Source organism: Blastomyces gilchristii, assembly GCF_000003855.2.
Source record: "Blastomyces gilchristii SLH14081 genomic scaffold supercont1.1, whole genome shotgun sequence".
Lineage (NCBI taxonomy): Eukaryota > Fungi > Ascomycota > Eurotiomycetes > Onygenales > Ajellomycetaceae > Blastomyces > Blastomyces gilchristii.
This window is the reverse complement of record NW_003101682.1, coordinates 2,107,095-2,129,614: the sequence shown is the minus strand read 5'-3', so window position 1 is coordinate 2,129,614 and position 22,520 is coordinate 2,107,095. Positions and strand designations below refer to the sequence as shown.

The following is a 22,520-nucleotide window of genomic DNA, read 5'->3' as shown; positions in this document are numbered from 1 at the left end:
TTCTTGATTATTTCTCCTTGTAATTGTCTCTGATGATAGTGATAAATATCTCAACTTGAGTTGAACTTTCACTTCATTCTCACCTCTGTCAATGAAATTATCAGAATATCACATATTATCAGTGCAATAGTTGAATATGTACTCTCAACAATTTTTCATAACTCTAGAATTGATTTAACATGTAAATTTGTCAGATTATCTTGAAGATAGCAGTCAAATTCAGTTTTACAAGTATGTAGTTTTGCCTGATTTTCAGTTGTAATCAATGTATGTAAGTTCTGTTTCAAAGTTAGTATTATAGTTCTATGAAATATGAAGTGTTATCAAAGATCATTACTTACTAGAAAATTGTATTTCACTGTCTTCACATCTCAAACATCTACTCATTCAAATCTCTGATAGTTGACATTGTAGTAGTCTCAGGCTAATTTAATATATAAGTCTCATTCCTTCTCTGTTCAATCTTGAGAAGTGTAGATATTAACTTGATCAGAGAGATCTAGTAGAGCTGCTACAGTATAGTACTCTGCAAAAGATTGTTCAGTTTTGCTGTAGTAATATGCCAGTTTATTTCTTACAGTAATAATAGCCTGTGCTATAGTATTATCTCAGACTGAATTTCTTTTTAAGTGATTCAACTGCTTCTTAAGATGAGTAAATAAACTGTTATACACTCATCAGACTGACTGCAGCATTGATGTATGAGTGATTGAGACTGTCTTTATTATCTTATAAAACTGAAACAGTAAATCAATCATATATTTCAACTGAGTTCACTTTATATTAGAAAGTTTCAATATCTGAATCTTTTCTCAATCAGAGTATTACACTCAATGATCAATTATCTGATACAATTGAAGAGTCTGAACAGCTATCTTATATATTGAACTTCATCATATTCTAACATTCTGTATCATATTCAGTGATGTGACTGATTTGTTTATTTATTAAATATCATGAAATTGTTGTTATTATTTAGAGAAGATACAAATTTCATTAGTAATGTTTTAAATCTGTGATATTTAAATTATTAGTTAATCTATTTAAAATTAACAGTAGTATTATCAAAAAGCATTATCAAAAAACAATATTAAAAAGTATTATTAAAAAACATTATCTTTTATAAAGTAGATATAAAAGTTACTTGAGTAATCACTTTCATTTCATTCTCATCTTAAGAACTAGCTATCTCATTATTCTTCATCTCAATGTTAAGATTCTTTATCAGTGTTTACATTATAAGTTGAATCACATGAGTAATGCAGAGAATATGACCTTGTTTATCATTTCAGAAATACAAAGCCAATTTTTACTTCAAGCTCTTCATCATAGTGTAGTTATTCACAGTATTATCAGTTGTAATTATAAGAAGACTGAGACTAATATCTCAATAGTCATTTTTAATCACAGTCATTAATATCTCTGCTATATAATTCTCAGTATGACTACTGATCAATGATTTAAATTCAATTAATGTCTCTTAATAAGTTCAGTTCTCATCAATATAATAACATATAACTCTTATAAATACAAGATTGTTTATACTAGTTCATGCATTCACTGTAAGAGATACTTTTCAATAATTCTTCAACTCTGATTCTAGATATTGTATATTAACTTTATAGTATGTCTTGAGATTGAACTGAAGACAGAATTGATATAAAATATAAAGATTTGAATTAAGCATTTGAAGAAGTGTTCAGAATTCAGGGTTTTCAATTAATTGAAGAGAAAGATTCAGAGATATATATATATAAAGTAATTATTCATGAAAGTTATTAGATAAGAGTTATGAAATCAGAGTACTGATATATAATTGTTTTCACATGATTTTCTTCAAATTAGAAAGTTAGTATTATCAAAAATTGTTATCTGATAGAGTAACTTATCAGCTTAGTAGTAATTTTCTGATTATTTTTCTTTTATTATCTACATTCTGATAACTTCAGATGTTGAAAAATTTCTTCAGAGCTATGATCAGTTTATAATAAATGTTTCTGAATGAAGTTACAGTAATTATAACAGAGAGATAACTCTTCAGTAATCTATAATACAATCTATTAATAATTATTTCATAGATCATCTCAGTATTTGTATTAAGTTTTTCATAAATTTTGTGATCTGAAATCAGATATGAAGAATAAAGTGATTATTCATCATAATTAAAAGAGAGTATTCTGTATTAAATTATAAATAATATAGACTTTGTAATTCACAGTGATTTCTTAAAGAGTTTATAAATCTTTAATAGAAGTAAAAGAAGTGAAAGAAGTGAATTCAGAAGATATAATAATAATTTAAGAAAGATAATAATTTATTTTTAATAACTGATCACTGATGTATGTAAGAAGAACTAATATAAGAGAAAATAATCTTATTTCTTAACTTAGTTATAATTTTAGTACTAACTCAGATTGAATATTATCAATGTATAAAAGTAAATAAAGAATCTTGATTAATCTCTATTATATTTCTTGAAATATATCAATATTATGTAAGAGAGTGTTATCAAATTGTATTATCAGATAATATCATTAAAAATATATTAATATTATAAATATTAATATTGAAAAAATGTTAATACTTATACATTATAGTAATTTGTGAATCATGATAGTTAAATATATATATATATATATATCATTCCTGACTTGATTACAACTTGTACAATAATTTTTGAAAACTCAAAATCAATTTTAATTATTAATAATTAAAAACTTAAACTTATAACTAACTAATATAAAAAGAAAAAAATCTACTTCTTCTCTTTCTTATTCTTCTTATCATTCTCTATAATTCACTTCTTATTCTTCTTCTTCTTCTTCTTCTTCTTCTTCTTCTTCTTCTTCTTATCTGAGATAATAATCATCTTAAAATCTCTCTTTGCTGCCTTCTCAGAGAAGGGTTTCTGCTGCTTTCTCTCAGCCAGGTTAATCTGTATCTTAAAATCCTGCATTTTCTGATCTGCTGCCTCAGGTTCCATCTCAGTAGTAAGCAGATTGACATGCTCAGAGAGCAGGGCTGTCTTCTCAATATTCTGAATTATGAAGTGTATTTAAGACCTGAATAAGATCTCAATTCTCTTCTTCTCTATCAGCTCCTGCTAATCAATTAGAGAATAGAAGTATTATTAAAAATCATTATCTCTTAATAAATAAAAAACTTATCAGTTTTAGCTTCTTTATCTTCTACTTTAATATTCTCTTAATCTTCTTCTATTACTGCTTATTTACAGTAACACTCTTCTTCTCTCTCTCTCTCTTTATCTTAAACTCAAATTATTCTCAGAACTTCTTCTGATCTCACTACTACTGTATAAGACTCTTTACTATCTTCTTCTTCAATCTCTCATAGACAGTATCATTCATATTATTTCTATACTTAGTTCAGTCTAAATCTATCAGAAGTATTACTTAAAATTGTTATTATTCTGCTTTCTTATAAAGTCTTTTCAAGATATTATAATATGTCTTATAATCAGTCTTCTCTCACTTAAATGTCTTCTTCTTCTCTTTCTTCAATCTGTGATAGTACTCACATGTCTTGATGATCTGCAGAACTGCAGAATATTTGAAGAAAAATAACATAATTAGTTTCAATAAGTGTTGAAGAGAGATAAAGGCAGAAGAGATGACTAGAAATAATATAATAATAATAATAATGATAATGATAATAATAATAGTAATAGTAGTGATAATAGTGATAATGTTAATAATAGTGATAATAATAATAGTAATGATGATAATGATGATAATAATAATAATAATAATGATAAAAGAGAAAGTGCATTGAAATATATTACTAACTTATCAAATATAAAGAGATAAAGAAAATATTAACAGCTTTCAGAGATATATAGAAATAGCTACAGTGTTATATAGTAATATCATCTTTATTCAATACATACAGTATTGATATTCTTTGTATACAGTTATTATATAATCTATATCAGAGATACATACAGAAAACAGATCTTTATTACTAGAGAGAATAATTGTAGTAATTCTCTGTTTTTATATTATAAAGATAAGTTATTCTCATTTCTTTCTTCTCTCTTTTCTCTTCTTCTTCAACTTATCACTAAATTCAAGCTAATATGAAAACTATTAAAACACTTCTAGAAACTCTCAAATTAAAGAGTATAGACTAATCAAATTTTAAATATAGAAGAATTAAATTATATTCAATATTACTAATTATTTATTCTCTCTTAATAAAATCATAGTTATATCTTTTCTTCTTCTCTCTTAAATGAAACATGACTCATGAAAAGCAAGTATTATATTAAATTATAATAATTAATACAGTCTCAGCATGCAGAGCTGTATATATATAGTACATGCTGAACTGAGAGACTGTATGAGTTGCAAACTGATACCAGCATCTCAGAGAGAGTTATACAGTGTGAAAAAGCTGCAACTCTCAGTCACATATACAGAGAGTAAATTATCACAGTAAGTGTATATATATTATATAAAAGTAACACTTTTTAATAATACTCAGTCTCTAATATTATGAAAATAGAGTCTCTCTATAAGATTTATTTTTATCAGAAGTTAGAAAATTTTATATTTCTTAAGATTATCTTTATCTATCTTATCTATGAAATTAATAAGAGAAATCATTAATTTCAGTATTCTATTCTTGATATTATTTAAGTAATAGCAGAGTTCACTCTGATCATACTTTTTAAGTATATATTTTCTAAATATTCACATTTATACAGATATATACTAATTATTTATTAGATAATATTAAGATAATGATTTATCACAGCTGTGTTATTCTCATTATAAAAGATACACAGTTAATAATAAACATTATAAAAACTCTGAAAAATGAGTATTTTAAGAGTACTACAGTTCTGCAATCTTGATTTTTTTTATTTTTATTTTTTATTTTTTTCTTTTTCTTTTCTTTTTTTTTTTTTCTTTCTCTTTTTTTTTTTTTTTTTTTTTTTTTTTATTCATTCTGATTTTTTCTTGTTTTTTTTTATTTTTTGTTTTTTGTTTTTTTTTTATATTTTATATTTTTTTCATAATTAAAATTATATGAATTATAATCTATGTTCAGAAAAGTAATAATATTTGATAATACTTTCTATTGAATTTTCAACAAATGAGCACTATGTTATGATATTATATAAGTGAGAAGTGATTTTATAATCTTATTTAATATCATTCTCAATAATGAGATCAGAATAAAAATGTGACTAAGAATTCAAACATATTCTTTATTCAGAACTAGATTTTTATTTGAAAAGTGAATCTGGGATCTTTAATATTTGAAATAACATGATTTGGGATCAATGTGATGAACATAAATCATGACCAGGAGTAATGCTTTTAGGCAATGTGACAACTGTAAAGTTTGGTCCTGGTCCCAGACACGGTCACACGGTCAGTCTAGATGTGGTGCACTCACTAGAGGTGAGTGAGTAAGCAGCGGCACGAGTAGTTTATAATATCTTGAGGTTACATGAACTATAAATATTCATGTAGAGATTGAACAAACAATTCATCATCAATTATAACATCAAACTCTTCCATCTCTTAAAATACCCCGGTGCCGCATCTCAGGCCAATGATCCAGTCTGCTCTGAGGCACTTTTCAACCATGACTAGTTCCAATTCAACTTCGTGTTCTCCTTTCACCAGAGCAGTCGTGGACTCAATGAGGAAACTGTAAGCTAACTCAACCCTCATCGATGGCAGTGATGGGCTGCTTCAATATTCTTTTGCTCTGTTAACTAAACACCTTGCTGTCATGGAAGATACCCTGAATGCCTAGCAGATAAATCGTTTGATAATACCGGCCGTGAGTTGATTTTTTGAACTCCGATTGAAACTCAATGTCAGCATCGGCTAACATTGACTTGCTTGTAGTGCTTCTGGAATCCCCATTTAGTTTTACAAGGCGACAAAAGAATTCAGTCCTATTGACTATTGATCTGACGAAGGCTGTGGCTAATGAAGCAATTGAGCGTGGGGATTCTATCATTATTGCATACCGTACGTGAGGCAGTTCTGACAAATGTCCCAGCATCCAACCCACCCGCCCCATCTATCTCGCAAGTCTCGGCTGATTAGCAAAACCTCCGGACTCTTCAAAAATGGATAGATCCAATAATTTTCCGCGGCCTCAAGTCCCTTACGTTAAACGATCCGCAACAAGACTCGCTCCTCCGTCTTGCCCAAAACGGTATCAGCGTCTACAGCCCACACACAGCCGTTGATGCCGCCCCCGGCGGAATGGCAGATTGGCTCTTGGACGTCGCCCTCCAACCCAAGTCCAGCCCTAGAGGCACATTCGCCCCCCACAACCGCTCCGTCATTTACCCGGAACAAAACCCACCTCCCGGATTCGAAGCCGCCGGCATGGGCCGCATAGCTACCCTGAAGCAGCCCGGCCCCTTAAAATTGGTTATCGCGAATCTCATGGCCAACCTAGATAAACCCGACGGCATCCCCATTGCTCTGCCACAGGGCAAAGGAATACTAGAAATGCCCGACATCCGCACCATTGCCACATGTGCCGGCTCCGGCTCCTCGATCCTGATGAAGAACGGGAAACCCGTCGCGGACGTGCTGGTTACGGGCGAGATGAGCCATCACGATGCCCTGGCCGCGATTGAGAATGGGGCTGCTGTGGTGTCGCTCTTCCATTCTGATTCTGAGCGCGGGTATCTGAGCGCGGTCATGCGGGGGAAGCTGGAGGAGGCGCTGCGGGGTGAATGGGATGCGGTGCGCGCCCAGGAGGCGGCTGCGTTGGCGGGAAGCGATGGTGAGAGAGACATAAGGGATTGGCTGAGTGATTCAAACTTTACTGTCAGCGTGAGCGAAATGGATCATGACCCTTATGAGATTTGGACTAGTTCTTGAGTTTTTGCTTTTTGTCTCTTTTTCTTTCTTATCTTGGGATGGAACGATATGTGCACTCAGCCACACCAGGATATCATAGGCGATTATAGAATCTAATCAAAGATACCTGATCAAATGCGTGCTAGGAAATTGATGCCTTCTGAATACTCGATCTGATACGCAAGGAATCGAGAAACATAAAAGTGTGCAGGATCTGCTGAGCATAGTTACACGTCTGTCTAATTATCCGGGAAACTACGAGGGGGAGAAGACTATATGCAAAAGATATCAAGCCGATATACTTATAATATTCCTCGTAGTAAATGAACTGTACATATGCGGGCATCGAGAACAAGCCCCTATGTGTCCAGCAAAGCCTAACTTAATAGTACTCTAATTTCCCCAGTCGTCCTGGGGAACAAGGAGCGCAGTCTCCAATTATCTACATGTGACTCTTCCACGTCTATTTCCTCTTCCTCCGCTTCCGCATCGTCACCATCTTCACCAACGACAGACTTCCCTCGCGCCTCATCCGCGCCCAATATCATGCCTTCCACAAACTCAAAATCAATACAGAAGGCTTCGGCGGCTTCCTCCGTCACGCTCTTCACAAGAGTAGGACTATGGATGGCTTTGAGGTTCTCTGTTGCGTCCACCAGTGCAGAAGGTAGGAAATCATCGAGTTGTTGACTAATTGACGAGAGGGTCGCCGATTGAAATTCAGGTAAAGAGGAGATCGTTGCGAGGTCTGGAAGGGAGCTAGGAGGCGTCCGTTCTACAGTAGTTATAGCTGTGGAGGAAGGAGGGGAATTGGGAGGCAGGGTTGCTAGGAGTGGTGATGATGTGAATGGTTTTAGCGCGGTAAGAAGCACGTGTAGACCGGATGCTTTGAGGAGGAAGTCATGTTGGATTTCGAGGAGGTGAGTTCTTAGGGTTGTCAAGGTATTGGTGAGTGGAGGCAGATGTGTGACACAGACGAATTGATAGGGGGATATGACATCTCGGGTGGAGAGAAGGTAGTTGACTTGGAAAGCGGCTCGTGATGTTGGGTTGGATAGGGTATTTGATGACGTCTTGGCTAGTTCCAGAAACGGGTCCAAGGCCGTCCGGACAATTGGAGTGAATTTATTTTCGCTAGATGAATCCTTCGTATGTTCGTTTGCGAAGGACGAGTCATATGCTTTCATCAAAGAGATAAGGTTGTCTAGTGCGTCGGTGAGGAATTGAGGCGTGCTAAGGTCTGCGGGAGGCGTGAGATTTTCAGGCTCGGCTGAAACGGCGGCAACTTGATCCTGCATCAGGACTTGAAAGTGGTTGAATGCAAACTCCTGCAAGGACGCGATCGAGGTCACTAAGTCTGATTCTCGTCCGACAAGCTTAGAAAAAGTATTTTCGTAAAATGCCAGAAGGCCAATGATTTTGTATAGTGTAACGGCGTCCTCGTGACCCTGAAGAACTAGCTCAACCCTCTGGCGTAAAGAACGTGCAACCCCATTCAAATCCCGGGTGACGAGGTCGTTCAGCGCCTTTCGGCCGTCGAACACCACTTCCCCTTCGTCAACCTGAGACCACGGCTCGCTGGCGACTCCAGCTTGAATTCCCTTCGCAATTTCTCCCTCATCTGTTATAAAGAGAGCTTCCAGAGCCTCTCGTTCGGATACTGCAGCTGAATGAACCCATGCGAGCATATCCCCTACATAGCGTAGAGGGTCATGCGCAGAGAACTCAATTGGTTTGGCCGCCATGTCACTCTCCTGGCCAGAGGGAACATCTGTGAGGGCGGTATGGAAAGAATCGGAAAGGATATACTCTCTTGCCTCAGCAAAATAGTCGAGACAATTGTGGAAAAGGCTGGGTCTTTCAGCTAGGACTCGAAGTGCGCGGCGAATCGCGCTACTGATTTGGGGATCTTCAAGATTCAGGGACTTGAACTCCATTTGTATCCACTTGTAGAGTTTCTGAAATGCAGTATTCAGGTTTTTTGAGCTTTGTTCCATTATTTCCAGTCCCAGCCGCTGGTTTTCGCTTCCTAGTAATACTTCGCAATCCTTGTGTATTTGCTTCATACGTGCAAGAGCGTGGAAAAAATGGTCATTAACAGGTTCCGCGGTCGACGTAAGGGATGCAAGTTCGTTTTCAGACATGATAAAATGTTTATTGAATGCATCTAGAAGTTTCTGCTTTGTTTCAACTTCTCGTCGCTGGCTCATCAATATCGTAGCCTCCTCTAGAACGGGCGCTGTTTCTTGTGATGCTAAGACTATGTGCCTGCGCATCTCCTCGCATGCATTGTTAAGACTTGAAATAACGGTCCCGATTCTTTTGAGTTGCTACATGAAACTACGGTTAGCACATAACCACTTGTATAGAGGAGGAGATCTTCGCTTCGTTTACCTCCGCAACTTTGCTAAAATCCTGCACAATCTTGCCATTGCTGTCAATAACTTCCTTTTGGACATCAAGTTTCAACTGCCTCCTCGTCTCTGGGGTGTTTTGAATTCCCCTATCGTCTAAGATTTCAAGGGCGCCCCGGATGTCCGAGTCCGCATAAGATGCGGAAAGGACACTATTTAGTTTGTTGGAGAGTGCGGTGGAACGAGGAGCAGCAACTCCGGGTGGTGAGAGAGGGGATTGCCCTGCACCATTAGATGAGGGGCTTGTTGACCCCAGAGGACTCGAAAAATAATTCGACATATCTTCGCAATCGATTGAAAATTGCTGCTGCCAGTCCCGACTATGGTCTGTTCAACCTTTATTTAGCCTTCGCGAAATCGTGCTTGATTTCACGGATTAAATTTATTCCTGCCCTCCAGCAACGAAAACAAACTTCCGTCCAAAAACTAGACCTCCGGACTACAGCGTGTGGCCCTATTAATATTCTGTGAACTAATAGATTTATTCTAAGCCCTGCTTCACGTCTCATCGATGAGGGCGAGATGGACCCCAATTCACCAATGGACACGCCACTGATCTCGCCGTCCAAAGCACGGCAAGCTGCCTCACGAGCAAAGGACTGGGCATATATCAACAGCTGGCTCAACCGAAAATATTCACCAAACCCTGTACCTCATTTTGAACGAAATGAAGACACCCTGAAGACACTTCTTGCGCTCGCTGCTGCCAACGATGCGGCGGACGATGAAGGTGCCCTCCTTCATGCCGCACGAGAAGAAACGATTCGCAATCTTTTAGCTCAGGAAGAAACCAACCCAGATTCTCCAACAGAACTTCTCGATACCATAGAATCGAACCTTGATGATAAGGGTGTTAAGTTCTTGGATGAACTCGCTGAAACGGCTGTGTTGCTGGGAACCTTTACCACCACCATCAGCGACCTGGGTCATCGCATTGTGGATCTTACAAGGGAAGAATTCGATGCTGCTGAACAAGTACGCAAAATTGAACTGTTACAATCATATCTCGATAAAGAGCTCGGAGCTCTACACTCACAGATGAAAGAACTTAAAAATGAGGAAAGATACGAAACCCCCGCAGATTTACCAGTCCAAACCGCTGACTGGGTGAGGGGGACAAAGCTACTTGGCACAAAGGTTGATGAATACCACAATAGGATTTCAACCTTTGAAAAAATCGGAAGAGATAAAGGGCTACGAATTGAGGAGCTAATGGTTGAGGAAGAGAATGTGGTTAGACTGAGGGAAACAGTGAAGACACTAGAAGGCAATGTGAAAATGTTTCATGGACTACCACATAATGTCCAAGAAGCGAAGAAGGAACTTGAACGAGTTGAGAAAGACTACCGAAGCCTTGTCCGCCAAAGAGATACGATGTTCGAAAATTTGGTTCGCAATGATAGATGATAATATTACACACTCTTCCCGACAATGAAAATAAAAAGCGTGAGGGAGGAACGGGGCAAAATCCTTTTAATAAGGTTGATTTGTTGTCAATTTGCTATGGATTACTTTGCATATAAATCATCATCGCGCATATACAGGTCGTGAAAAGCCAAACATCTCAAAAAGCAACATCCTTGCCTCCCTCTGGTATATCGACCGACGCCGAATGTTTATTTATCCATTCCCAGAGCACCCTTCACCTTATCACCACTATAAACCGACCGAGTCAGCGGAAGCCTAGAAACAGAACACATTGGATGGATTTCGGTTCTTCTTACATGGTCTGAGTGGCGCCTCCCTTTTGGTTATCGGAGGAGCGTTGAGTCTTGTCGAAGGCCTCCTGGCCGGTGCTCTTCTGGTCATCGGGTTGAATTCCACTGCAATAATTGTTAGAATGGGGTTATTACTAACTAGGGGAGGAGACAGGGGATGGGAAAACTGACCGAGCAAGGCGATCTTTCGTGTCAGTGGCGGTCTCCTTGATTTTATCCTGAGTTGACTTGGAAGAGTCGGGGGTCATCTCCTCCTTGGCCTCTGTCGTGCACAGAGCAATGGTCAGCCGTCCGCTATTATTAGATAAGGGGTCATGGTAATGGGATGGAATTTGACCACGAACTGGTTGAGAAATCCTTGCGTCCGGGGTCCGACATGTTTGCTGGTGGTATGAAGGTCTTGGGTTTGACTTAAATGGGAATACTTTAAATGTTTTGTGTTTGGTTCGAAGTTTATGTGTTTGGTTGAGTATACAAGATAGAACAAACCCCACGAGATATTCCCCCTTTTATAGCATTTTCTTGAAGGTTTGAATTACGTAGCTGGGGTTTAAACATCCAACAAATTTCCCACCGCGTGGATGTGAAATGCGTCCATTCCCTGTTTCTCAACCTCAAGGTTTGGATACCGATGATGGAAAGATGACGGTAGTCGAGCCTAATCGCGCTAGTCGGAGCGGGTGTCGACGGAATATTTATTATCCGACAGTAACTAGGGTAAGTTAACCATTGGCAGAATAAAGGCGGTGTGAGGTGGCATCGGACCGACCTCATCTCTCATCTCTCCCTTGCCTATATCTTTGCTGTTACCCTATCCCACCGACTCCCCTCGAGTCAACCTCGAGTCATAGTCTCACTCTTTTCCTTGTTCATTCCTCTCACGAACGCTTAGTTACAATCATGACTCGTTATAATAATCTTGTTTTAAAAAGCTCTACCAACGTCATCTATTTCTGAGTACCCGTAACTCTCCCTAAACACTAGACTTTCTTCGCCTGTCACACCTTGCGCTTGGTTGCTGTAATACCGCGCATGTCCATGTCGACTTCTGAGACTTCATCGACGTGGGATTTTGCCCCTGTTATCAATCTCCTCCACTCCTTGTCGACAGGCAACCAATCCGCGACACCTGTTGATCAGGTCGTTAGCGCCACCATTCCTCCAGAACCTGATATCAACACTGTACGAGATGGATGCCAAAGACTGGGGGATTTCGGACCTCTTTGGGATTTACTTTCCGGAGGGGGCCCGCTTGGCGATGACACGGCAGCAGGAGATGCCAATCTCAGCCAGGAGCAATGCCTTGCTACTTCACAAAATTTCAAAGAAGTAGAGGCCCTAACTGAATCTACAGAAAAGACGGCTGATAGACCAAAAATCCAGATACTACTTAAAAAGAAAAAGGAAGAAAATGTCAGAAATAACACCCGCATCTGGCCCAGTGTTTTCCCACTTGCGGAGACTTCTGACGATGAGGCCGGTGGCCCTCCGGCACCCAAGCGTCGCCAGCCTTTATCGATTTTACAAAATCATCATAGATCTGTCATTAATCAACCGATCTCAGCCCTTCCTTCCCGAATCAGTCCACCATGTCATAAATCACCCTCTGTCAAAGCTAGCAAGCGAATCGAGCCTCTTCTCAAATGCTCTCCTACCGAAAAGAGACTGGATTTGATTTCCATGCTTAGTACTCGTTTTCCGAAGGAAAGAGAAAGTCTTGTTAAGCTTCAAACGCCCTCTGCCAAACCTCACAACCCGAATTTTCATCCAACGGGGGTTCATGTTTTCGTTGACATTTCAAATGTAGAGTCCAGCTCTTTTTTTATGAAAAAGAAAAAGAAAAGAAACTGTGAATTGTCCTTGGTTGGCTCCTTACTGATGCTGTTGGTCTAGATTTCCGTGGGATTTCACGACTGCATTAAAATCGCTCGAGCTATCCCCATCACCGTCCGGGTTCCTCGGGTCCCTCTATCCTTCTACAACTTTTCTCTCATTTTAGAACGAGGCCGATCGATCAGTAAAAGGGTCTTGGTCGGCTCTGACCGCTTTCCAGCCATCGACGAGGCTGAAGAAATCGGCTATGAAATAAATATTCTCGAACGAGTCCAGAAGTCGAAAGATTGCACTCCGCGTAAGAAGAAATTCTTGGGTGTCAATGGAAATGGTCGTTGCAATGGTGCCACAGGAAACAATGCCCAAGGCCAGTCCAGTGGCTCTGAAACGAACGCTGGCCCTGGTCTAGAGCGATGGGTGGAACAGGGGGTAGACGAAATTCTACACCTGAAGATCCTAGAAAGCCTCGTCGATTCTGAGGCGCCCTCCACCATAGTACTCGCGACGGGTGATGCAGCTGAAGCTGAATACTCAGACGGGTTTTTGAAGATGGTGGGGCGTGCGCTGCAGAAGGGTTGGGCTGTCGAACTTGTGAGTTTTAGTACTACCACTAGTCGCGCGTACAAGCGGAAGGAATTCCGTTCCCAGTGGGGTTCGCAGTTTAGAGTCATCAAGCTGGATGAATATGTTGAACACCTTCTGGATGCGTGACGGGTTTTGCTGGGTTCAGGGTAAATAACTGAGTCCATTCCTGATTAATATGCTACATATCTTGCATATCCTTGTGAGGTTGAGATTACCTCCGTTTCCAATCGGGGTATTAAATACAGGGCTATAACGCCAATTTCTGACATCGGGTGTGGCTCCATTTTTTCGACGATTTTTTCGACAATTTACAATTTATCATTTTCATTATATTGTCAACGATAAACCAAGGAACGAAGAGTTGGTGCGGCGTTAAGGATATCAATCGGGCTTTCTTTTGAGCACTCGATTCGAATGTCGCCAGAGGTGGTAGGCGATAGGCGGCACCGGCACTTGTGGTTGGATCTGGAAAGGGCTGGCTTGATCGATTACTTGCATAACTTCCTAGCTAGCTTCGGCCTAGAGTTGCAACCTTGGGATTCATTTCCGACTACGGAGTAGAGCCTCCTGTCATCCTCCAACACGATGCTTACGCATCGTGCATACATGATGAATTATTCGTGAAATCTATATGGGGTGTTTTCGTTTGTTTTTGCCATATGCAAGACTTCAAAAGATATTTTAAAAGAAACCATTACAACCCCAATTGTCCTGTGACCCAGTACTACTACTGTGATCCATGCGTAAGAAAATGTCTTGAATCCGTGGGATTTGTAGCGCGAACCGTGCTAGGTGACGGAACTAGATCGCTCAACTGGATGGGATTGTACGGAATGCTCCAGAGGTGCTAGCTGGCTAACGACATGTTAATAAGAGGAATGCAAGAAATAACAGACACGAGTGGCGTAGTTGTTTTAATTCGTTAAAATCATCCGCTGTTTTTCAGATGCACAATGTTTCCCCTCCCTCTCCCCACTTCATCCATTTAGAGCCCCGATAAATACAGAACAAAAAGCATTCAATAGAAAGGTATCCTTCAAAAGCTTTATTTCGTTTCATTTCTGTATTTTCAGATTCACCCAATTTTCTATTCAACTTCAACAAAAAACTGACCTCTGCCACTATCGTCACTTCCCAGGAGGCAGGCAGGCGCAATTAGAGTTTGGCTTCCTCAGTTCCAACCCACGATCAACAATCTACACTTCTTCCTGTCTGCTCTCAGCTAACTATATATCAACAACATTGGAGCTCAAAACAAATACGTGAAATAATTTGGTGCATACCAGGTTTCATAACACTATATAACCTGGCCGAAGCCCAATTTTAGGCCCAGTCCCCCACTTCTTCCGTTTCATATCTCACCCCGCCCAAAAGATCCAAGAAACACTCGCAGCTTATTTTGATTCAACGCGTACCGTACCACCAAAACAAGAGAGAGAAACCAAATCAGGTCAAAATACACCTACCATACCGGAGAAAAACCATGGCGACATTCTCACACAAGGACTTATTTGGGGGTGCAATCGTTGCGGATTTGCCTACCGAGTTTTTAAATGTAAGGTAAGAAAAGAAAAAAGAAAAGAAAAAGAGAAAAGAAAGAAAAGAAAACTCATCAGATGCATGGCATATGAATTCTATGCTCCATTTTATATCTTTCTATCTTGATATACGCTATGATTGGTGGCGCTCTCCCGTTTACTGATAATTTTTTGTGCCTCTCTTCCACATGTTGCCGTTCTGGAAAAAGTGCTAGATGCGAGTTTTATGCTCCCATCATCACTTAGCATGATACTTGATAAACCACTTTAAAGGAAGCAAGGAAAAAGGGAGCCAAATGGATGACTATCTCCCTCCCATGGGTCTAGTCATAATCCCCTCCCGTGTTATGCATATCCATGCCATACATAATTCTTCCTATCCGGAAGCCCCATTTTACCCGTTGCATGGGATGAATGTTTTCCGCTCATGGGCCTAGGCCATAAATAAATCGTTTTATTAAAAGTCTTTTCGAACTTGTGAACCATCAATAACCAAATATCTATATAGCGATATGCGCCCTGTCCCCGATAACCAAGAAGCATTCATGTCCAACACGACACGAACAAGCATCATCATCGAGATAACCGAGCGCCTGAACCTTGCCCAACTCCAACAAATACATCCACAACAACCAGAAGCAACCAGCAACATCGATGCTACCGCTACAACCACAACATCCAACATCTCCCCATCAAACACGACCAGAGACGACGACTCCATAGCGCAAGATCTAAACGCCACAGCCTTCCACCTCCACGAAGTCTGCGACATTAGCGGAGACAGCTACGAAATCCTCGACAACCCCCGGTCCATCCAGCTAGCCAAGCTGCCAGGGGTACCGGCATATATGGCGCAGGCGCTCCTTACATCGAGTGCCAGACCAGGGGCTCCACCCGCGGTAGCAATGGCGGCAACGTCAACATGCCATTTCCTCTTGATCCGGTTACAGGAGAAGAGCACGGATATCATTGCGTATATCGTGGTGCCACATGCCGGGCTGGAGAATGCAGCGGATGCGGGCGCAGTGGCGCGCGAGGAGATGTTTGCGCATGAGGCGATGGCGAAGGTGGTAGAGTCGTTTGAGATTAAGGATTATGGACTGTTTTGCTAGGAAGGGGAGGTTTTGGAAGGAGGGGTTTGCATTTGTCTCCTTTCAATTTCGGGTGCTAGTTTGCTGAAAATGAACGTCCTTTTTCCCTTTTCGCATGGATATGGTTGTATAGATAAAGAAAAAAACAAAGGGAGGAGGGGTGGTCTTTTTCTTTTTTTTTCCCTCCTATTTGATGGTCATTTCTTGGGTTTGCAGACATGAAATATGAGCGCATGGCTCATTGGCATACTCAAACGATAGCCACCGTATCCAGATGGACCTCAGGATGGATGAGGTCCCAATTTCTCCTTGACAATAGATTTCTTCCACTGATATCTTTAGGATTGTTATGTTTCTCTGTCTCCACCATAGCTACCGCAACCTAGAGTAGCGTATATATATATATATATATAGTCAGGATAGAAGAGGACTGTGATACGCTGTTTTGAGGGCTAGTTTGTCGTGACACTTGTCAACGACTCCTTCCAGGTAGAAATTCTGCCTTCTTTTTATTTTTGTTTATCTTTTTTATTACCTCATCTTCATTTCCTCCTCCTCTTCCTTTTTGAAATATGTTCTGGCGGGATGTGGAGTTGGGAGGAGGCTCCAGAGGTTCATAGAAAGTATAACGGACAATTTGTTACGAAAGTTGAGCTGCAAATGGCTGACAGCGAAAGGGTCCATTCAATGATGGCCATCAATATGTGTCGGCATTGAAATGACAAATACTCTGCATCTGCATTTCTAAGGAGTTTCTTCGGGATATCTTTGGCAGCTGGTAGATATTTAGTTATTTATTTAGTTTTTTATATTTAGCCAAAAGGACAAGTTAAAGTTTTCTGGCGTCCCGTTCGTTTTGTTTGCAGGTTCCAGAATGATGTTGGAATGAAAATGAAGCTTCATCGGAGGCTGAATTCAAGAAATTGATTGCCTGTTTTGCTGCTGGGATGTTTGCCTGGTAAGTAGCGGGATATTGACACCTATTTATAAGGCTCCCTCCGCTAGTTAGTTAGTTAGTTAGCCGCAGATAAAGAAATACCTGGCTGTGTCTTTTCAGGCGTCAAGACTCGCCCCGATAAGCCCCATCCGCCGGCACTCCAACAACGAGACACAAAGCACTGCACAGCAAAGCAAGCCAGAGCAAGGCATCCTCCCTTGCCTCCTGGATCCCCAGTTCGATATAACAACAGTCAATGATCCCGAAACCCCCCCCCTCAGTGAATAGATACTTCTTCCACGCCACTTTTCCTCCCTCCTCCAACTTTCTCCTGGCTAGTCACACGCCCTCCCTCCCTCCTCAGCCTCCCGTCGAGAGATTCCCCCCACATCCATGCTACATCCATCCTCCTCCTCCATTACCTATTCTACCTATTCAACCTATTCAACCCGCTCCAGCTCCCTCTTTGAAACTTCCCACCACCTCTACTAGGCTCCTACACCCTCCCCAGCTTTCTTTCGGACAACGCCCAGCCGAGGTAGAATATACACACACTCGTTCTTGATTTCCCGCATAAACCCCCCCGCCCTTCCCTCCCTCCTCTTCATTGTTCATCCCCAAGTTACTCTCCACGCTCTTCACAACGCCTCCCCAACCAAGGAAGAGAAGTGCGTCGCAGGCGGTGGACGACTACACCATCAAGGGTTCGAGATCAACAGCCACGGGACTTGAGAGGGTACCTGTTCACAAGAGGGTCCGCCAGGCCCTTGAGGATTCGGGTGGCCCGTCTCCTACCACGGTCGTTGCTGACCTTGCAACGCCGGCTACGACCGCAACGACTGCTAGTATGGACTCAGACGATGACTTTATGAGTGACGGCTCGAGTCAAGGTGATATTCTGGATATGCAGGGGAGTGATGACGAGAGCCTTGGGGGCGGTAAGCTTACGAGCCTAATTTATTCTCTTGCTTATTACCTTTTTTTTTTTATCCCCTATCTTCTCAACTGTCCTCGATATTTTTCTTTTAAACGCCGGTTATCACGGGGTAATTTATGTATCCCTATTATGACCATGTTCTAACAGCTATGTTCCTTTTTTGAACCGCAGATTTTGGCGATGATGATGATCTTGGCGGCTCCTTTTACGATAAGGAGATCGTCAAGCAAACTCAAAAACCTTTCGAGGTCGATTTTAAGGTCTTGAGTCCAGATGATATCCAACGGGAACAGAGCTCGCAAATAAACGAGGTTTCCTCGATACTTGGCCTGCCTCCAGAATCAGCGGCTATCCTGTTGCGGTTTGGCCGATGGAACAGGGAGAAACTGATCGAGTCATACATGGAGGACCACGATAGAATACAGGAAGAAGCCGGTATCGGTTCTGCCTTTTCAGGTACCCCAAAGACAGAGATCGTCCCTGGGTTTATGTGCGACATTTGCTGTGAAGACGGGCCGGGCATGGAGACGTATTCTATGCGATGTGGTCATCGGTTCTGTGTTGAATGCTATCGCCATTACCTTGGCCAGAAAATCGGAGAGGAAGGAGAGGCTGCGAGAATAGAGTGCCCCCAGAGCAATTGTCATCGCATCGTCGACTCGAAGACGTTAGACTTGCTGGTGACGGATGATTTACAGGACAGGTACATTACTTCCTAGTTGAATCTCGTTCCCCCGTTCTCTTATTTAGTTAAAATAAGCTAACATCAACTCCTTTGTTCTGTAGATATCATCTGCTTCTAATGCGGACCTATGTGGACGACAAAGAGAACCTGAAGTGGTGTCCTGCTCCAAACTGCGAATATGCAATAGACTGTCCGGTGAAGAAACGCCAGCTTAATCGCATAGTCCCCACCGTCCACTGCAGGTGCAGCCATAGTTTTTGCTTCGGCTGCACCCTTGACGACCACCAACCACCCCCTTGTTCCCTAGTCAAAAAATGGCTAAAGAAATGCAAAGATGACTCAGAGACGGCAAACTGGATATCCGCAAACACCAAAGAATGCCCAAAATGCTCGTCCACAATCGAGAAAAACGGCGGTTGTAACCATATGACCTGTCGAAAATGCAAGCATGAGTTCTGCTGGATGTGTATGGGGCCGTGGTCTGAGCATGGAACTAGTTGGTACAACTGCAACCGCTTCGAGGAGAAGTCAGGAGCAACGGCCCGCGATGCCCAGGCGCGTTCGAGACAATCGCTTGAACGATACCTCCACTACTACAATCGCTACGCAAACCATGAGCAATCCGCGAAACTGGACAAGGACCTGTATCTCAAGACCGAGAAGAAAATGACGAGCTTGCAGTCGCAATCGGGGCTGTCGTGGATCGAAGTTCAGTTCCTCGATACCGCATCCCAGGCCCTTCAACAATGTCGACAAACTCTGAAGTGGACGTATGCTTTTGCTTTCTATCTTGCCCGTAATAACCTCACGGAGATCTTCGAGGACAATCAAAAAGACTTGGAGATGGCGGTTGAAAGCCTTAGCGAGATGTTCGAAAGACCTATTGATCAGTTGTCGGCGCTGAAAGTCGATATCCTGGACAAAACAGCTTATTGCAACAAGAGGCGTGTGATTCTGTTGAGCGACACTGCGGAGAATCTGAAGAACCGTAAGTTCCATCTCCCCCCCTTCCCTCGCTTTCTCCCTTCTGCTCGTTCACAATCGCTGTCTTTTCCATTCTTCCAAATTCCACATGTATACTGGCTCGGTTTACTTACTTTCGCTAACCCCCCTTTTATAACAGAGGAATGGACCTTCACTGTTGACCTGGACGACTAAAATGAATCTGTATCACCATAGCCAAACCGCGGGATCCCTCCCAGACGATACTCATACAGATATGATTTAGTTTCCATACTCGAATATTCCATACTCAATCTTCTCCTTTTCCTTTTTTCCTTTTTTCTTTTTTCTTTTTTTCTTTTTTCTTTGTTTTCTTTATCCCCTTCCTTCTCCCTATCCTTCCTCGTTTTTATTTTATTATCTCTTTTTCTTTTCTTTTCTTTTCTTTTCTTTTCTTCTATGTGTTAGTCCTAGCTTTATTATATCGATCGCAGGTAGAGCTTTTAGAAAGGTACCTACCGGGGTGGGGGCCGTGGTTCGATGGATAACCGCCGATGTGTTTTTTTCCCCTACTGCGTCAGCTACTTCATGCTCGACGTACGCATACCGTATGGCATAGTTACAGATACTGATATTAGAGAGGAAGACGTAGAGTCTGGGTCTGGGTCTGTGAGGTGAAGTGTGGTAGCGGGGGAATGGGGGAATGGGGAATGGATGTTGTGGGCGAGCGCTGGACGTATGTTGATGTTGACTGCTGACAAGGCGCACGCCTCCCTTTCCCCCCCCCCCCCCCCTTTTTTTTTTTTTTTTTTTTTCTTGTTTTCATTGCACGGTGATACATAGCGTCTGTCTCAACTCTGGTTTCATCGTTTTTATTTTATTATTCTTATTTTTAAAGGGATAGCATTGTGTGATAATAGTAGTAGGTAGCATTGCATGGAATGGAATGGACGGCATCTTTATTTAATCCTTATTTTCTTTCTTCCTCCTTTTGGCAGATCTGTGATGGGTGGGATGGGATATATGTACGCTACAAGTATTGTAGGCAAACCCCTCACACATACACTCACGCACAGAGCTTCGGTGAGGTTATCTCCGCAGATGAAGACTAAAGCTAATTCACATAAATGCTCTTTTTAGGAACCAAATATATAGAACGACATAGATAGATGTGTACTTGCAATCCGACTGTGGTATATGTATTGTACTAAGTAACTGTAGAGTCTTCTCTCCACATGCCAGTTCAGTCGCTACAGCGCTCCCTTCCTTCCTCGTCCAGTCCATCCTAAAATACGAAAAAGAAGTTTCACAAAAGGTGCCGAAGTTTTGCATGTCTAGGCTCAGCTCCAAATAAGCTCGTGTAGAAGTACGTTGCTGCTGAGATTCGGTGTGCTGCTTGATGCGATAGCAGAATGGAGGAGGAGAGTAGAGGAATTACGCCCTAGCAAAGTTGAACCAGAACGACGATCATTCTAAATAATAGTTAATTTACCTCTCTGAACGCGGCAACCAACTTGAATCAAAGTTTAAAATATTAGGGCGATTTTCTGTTTATCATTACATTATTCGCCCTCCCAGCCTTGCACGCGAAGCCTCCTTCACTTCTTCTTATCATTTTCACAACTCCCCAAATACGCCCTTTCATACTGACTTACCCAGCCACACGTCCCACTCAAGCACCACGGCGAGCGCGAAGAACACAAACGGCGGCACCACCCACACGCTCGTGACGGGGTATCCCGGCCGCGGCTGAGATCGCGTGCGCAAAGTCCCAGAACGGCCAGGGCTCGTCGTTGGTGATGTTGAATACTTCGCCGTCTACGGGCCTGTCGTCCAGTGTGGACGGGCTGAGCAGGGTTTTTGCGGCGAGAATGTGTGCGTCGGCTGCGTTGCCGAGGTATTATTTTTTAACTAGGTGTAGTCAGTCGTAGGCCACCGCACCCCACCGATGACAAGCACGGGATCCATATGGGCGATTTTTCAATGCTTGGAAAATGCCTCAATTATTTACAATCTAGGGGGGAAGGGATGCACCGAGAAAAGAGGGGAGGGAGGCCGGAGAAAATCTGGATAAAAGTAAAATAATAAACCCTTCGCAGCCCTGGCGCGAATAGCTGCTATTAATATTTATTTTTTTGGTGCAAGGAGGAGACCAGGGTTTGAAGTCAGCTGTGCCGGCACGGAAGAGCCCATTAAGGGGGTTGCCATTCTTCAACAGCGGGTAATTATTTCAGTTGAGCTGCCCTTGCGAACCTTAGTTTTTCTCGGGTGGGGGAAGTGTTCTGCTTCTATTTCCAGTTTAGATATGTGGGTTTCTCATTGTTACTGGCCAGGATGGATTGATCGATATCATGACAACTAAGCCGACCTACACTACATGGGGGCATCTCTTCCTTTTGGGTCTACCTACTTCCAATGATGATCAGCGTTGTAAACCCATGGAGTATCTGCAAATTTCGTGTTGAATGAAGTCCTCAAGCTCAGGTAAGGGTTCACTTACCACAGAGAAACCTGTTGTGTTGGAGAAGGATATAGTTTGTTGCTCCCTCCTTTGGCAATGTTGAGCGATATGGCGAGAACAAGAAGCTGTAGAGAGCGACAAGAAGGGCCAATGAACTCTAGTAGATTCTCACTACCCACTCTCATGTTGTTGAGCTCAGAGGGAAAGGAGACATTCCAGCCTCGAATACGAAGATCTTGAGCTTGAATGAAGCCTTGTAGACGGAAAGCTCTCCTTCTCTGGCCTCACAGTAATATACTTAAATATAATGGGTGTCACCCCTAGCAAATTATTTCTCTTGAGCAGACATCCGGAACTATGTAGTTATTGTGGTCATATCTGAAGGATATCTAAATCAGCTTCTCATGAGCCAGAATGAACAAGCCCAACTTCTCTCTATTTGCAAAGGTTAAACTAGCCAACAGCTTGAGAAAATTGTCTGCGGCAGAGTTTCCAGATTTGCTGCCCATCACCTCGTAA

At 41.5% G+C, this 22,520-nt stretch overlaps 9 protein-coding genes across 9 annotated transcripts; 5 read left to right on the top strand and 4 right to left on the bottom strand.

The window, feature by feature from the left end:
* Window positions 1-2,797: 2,797 nt before the first annotated feature.
* Window positions 2,798-2,983, bottom strand: BDBG_16087 (uncharacterized protein; the record flags this gene model as incomplete). The annotated part of the gene is made up of 1 exon (XM_031724108.1): window positions 2,798-2,983. The coding sequence occupies one exon, from the start codon at window positions 2,981-2,983 to the stop codon at window positions 2,798-2,800; it is 186 nt and encodes a 61-aa protein (XP_031575741.1).
* Window positions 2,984-5,542: 2,559 nt separating this feature from the next.
* Window positions 5,543-9,637, bottom strand: BDBG_00337 (oligomeric Golgi complex subunit 6). Its single transcript, XM_002629045.2, has 2 exons — window positions 9,255-9,637; window positions 5,543-9,190 (listed from the first exon to the last, which is right to left on the bottom strand). The coding sequence occupies exons 1-2, from the start codon at window positions 9,552-9,554 to the stop codon at window positions 7,238-7,240; spliced, it is 2,253 nt and encodes a 750-aa protein (XP_002629091.1). The 5' UTR covers window positions 9,555-9,637; the 3' UTR covers window positions 5,543-7,237.
* Window positions 5,584-6,881, top strand: BDBG_00338 (NGG1 interacting factor Nif3; the record flags this gene model as incomplete). The annotated part of the gene is made up of 4 exons (XM_002629046.2): window positions 5,584-5,684; window positions 5,774-5,817; window positions 5,886-6,011; window positions 6,121-6,881. The coding sequence occupies 4 exons, from the start codon at window positions 5,584-5,586 to the stop codon at window positions 6,879-6,881; spliced, it is 1,032 nt and encodes a 343-aa protein (XP_002629092.2).
* Window positions 9,154-11,758, top strand: BDBG_00336 (uncharacterized protein). Its single transcript, XM_031719841.1, has one exon. The coding sequence runs from the start codon at window positions 9,797-9,799 to the stop codon at window positions 10,679-10,681; it is 885 nt and encodes a 294-aa protein (XP_031575740.1). The 5' UTR covers window positions 9,154-9,796; the 3' UTR covers window positions 10,682-11,758.
* BDBG_00335 (chaperone/heat shock protein) lies at window positions 9,878-11,746 on the bottom strand. Its single transcript, XM_002629043.2, has 4 exons — window positions 11,337-11,746; window positions 11,164-11,254; window positions 10,999-11,097; window positions 9,878-10,930 (listed from the first exon to the last, which is right to left on the bottom strand). Exons 1-4 carry the CDS (start codon window positions 11,368-11,370, stop codon window positions 10,891-10,893), a joined length of 264 nt encoding a protein of 87 aa, XP_002629089.1. The 5' UTR covers window positions 11,371-11,746; the 3' UTR covers window positions 9,878-10,890.
* A 266-nt stretch (window positions 11,759-12,024) lies between the features above and the next one.
* BDBG_00334 (uncharacterized protein) lies at window positions 12,025-13,536 on the top strand (the record flags this gene model as incomplete). Its single annotated transcript, XM_002629042.2, has 2 exons — window positions 12,025-12,795; window positions 12,886-13,536. 2 exons carry the CDS (start codon window positions 12,025-12,027, stop codon window positions 13,534-13,536), a joined length of 1,422 nt encoding a protein of 473 aa, XP_002629088.2.
* Window positions 13,537-14,893: 1,357 nt separating this feature from the next.
* BDBG_00333 (uncharacterized protein) lies at window positions 14,894-16,060 on the top strand (the record flags this gene model as incomplete). The annotated part of the gene is made up of 2 exons (XM_002629041.1): window positions 14,894-14,970; window positions 15,457-16,060. The coding sequence occupies 2 exons, from the start codon at window positions 14,894-14,896 to the stop codon at window positions 16,058-16,060; spliced, it is 681 nt and encodes a 226-aa protein (XP_002629087.1).
* A 1,763-nt stretch (window positions 16,061-17,823) lies between these two features.
* On the top strand, window positions 17,824-19,756 carry BDBG_00332 (ubiquitin-conjugating enzyme E2, other; the record flags this gene model as incomplete). The annotated part of the gene is made up of 4 exons (XM_002629040.1): window positions 17,824-17,914; window positions 18,085-18,616; window positions 18,700-19,586; window positions 19,722-19,756. 4 exons carry the CDS (start codon window positions 17,824-17,826, stop codon window positions 19,754-19,756), a joined length of 1,545 nt encoding a protein of 514 aa, XP_002629086.1.
* A 254-nt stretch (window positions 19,757-20,010) lies between these two features.
* On the bottom strand, window positions 20,011-20,314 carry BDBG_16086 (uncharacterized protein; the record flags this gene model as incomplete). Its single annotated transcript, XM_031724107.1, has 1 exon — window positions 20,011-20,314. A coding segment is annotated over one exon (303 nt), but the record flags the coding sequence as incomplete, so codon positions are not given.
* Window positions 20,315-22,520: the final 2,206 nt, after the last annotated feature.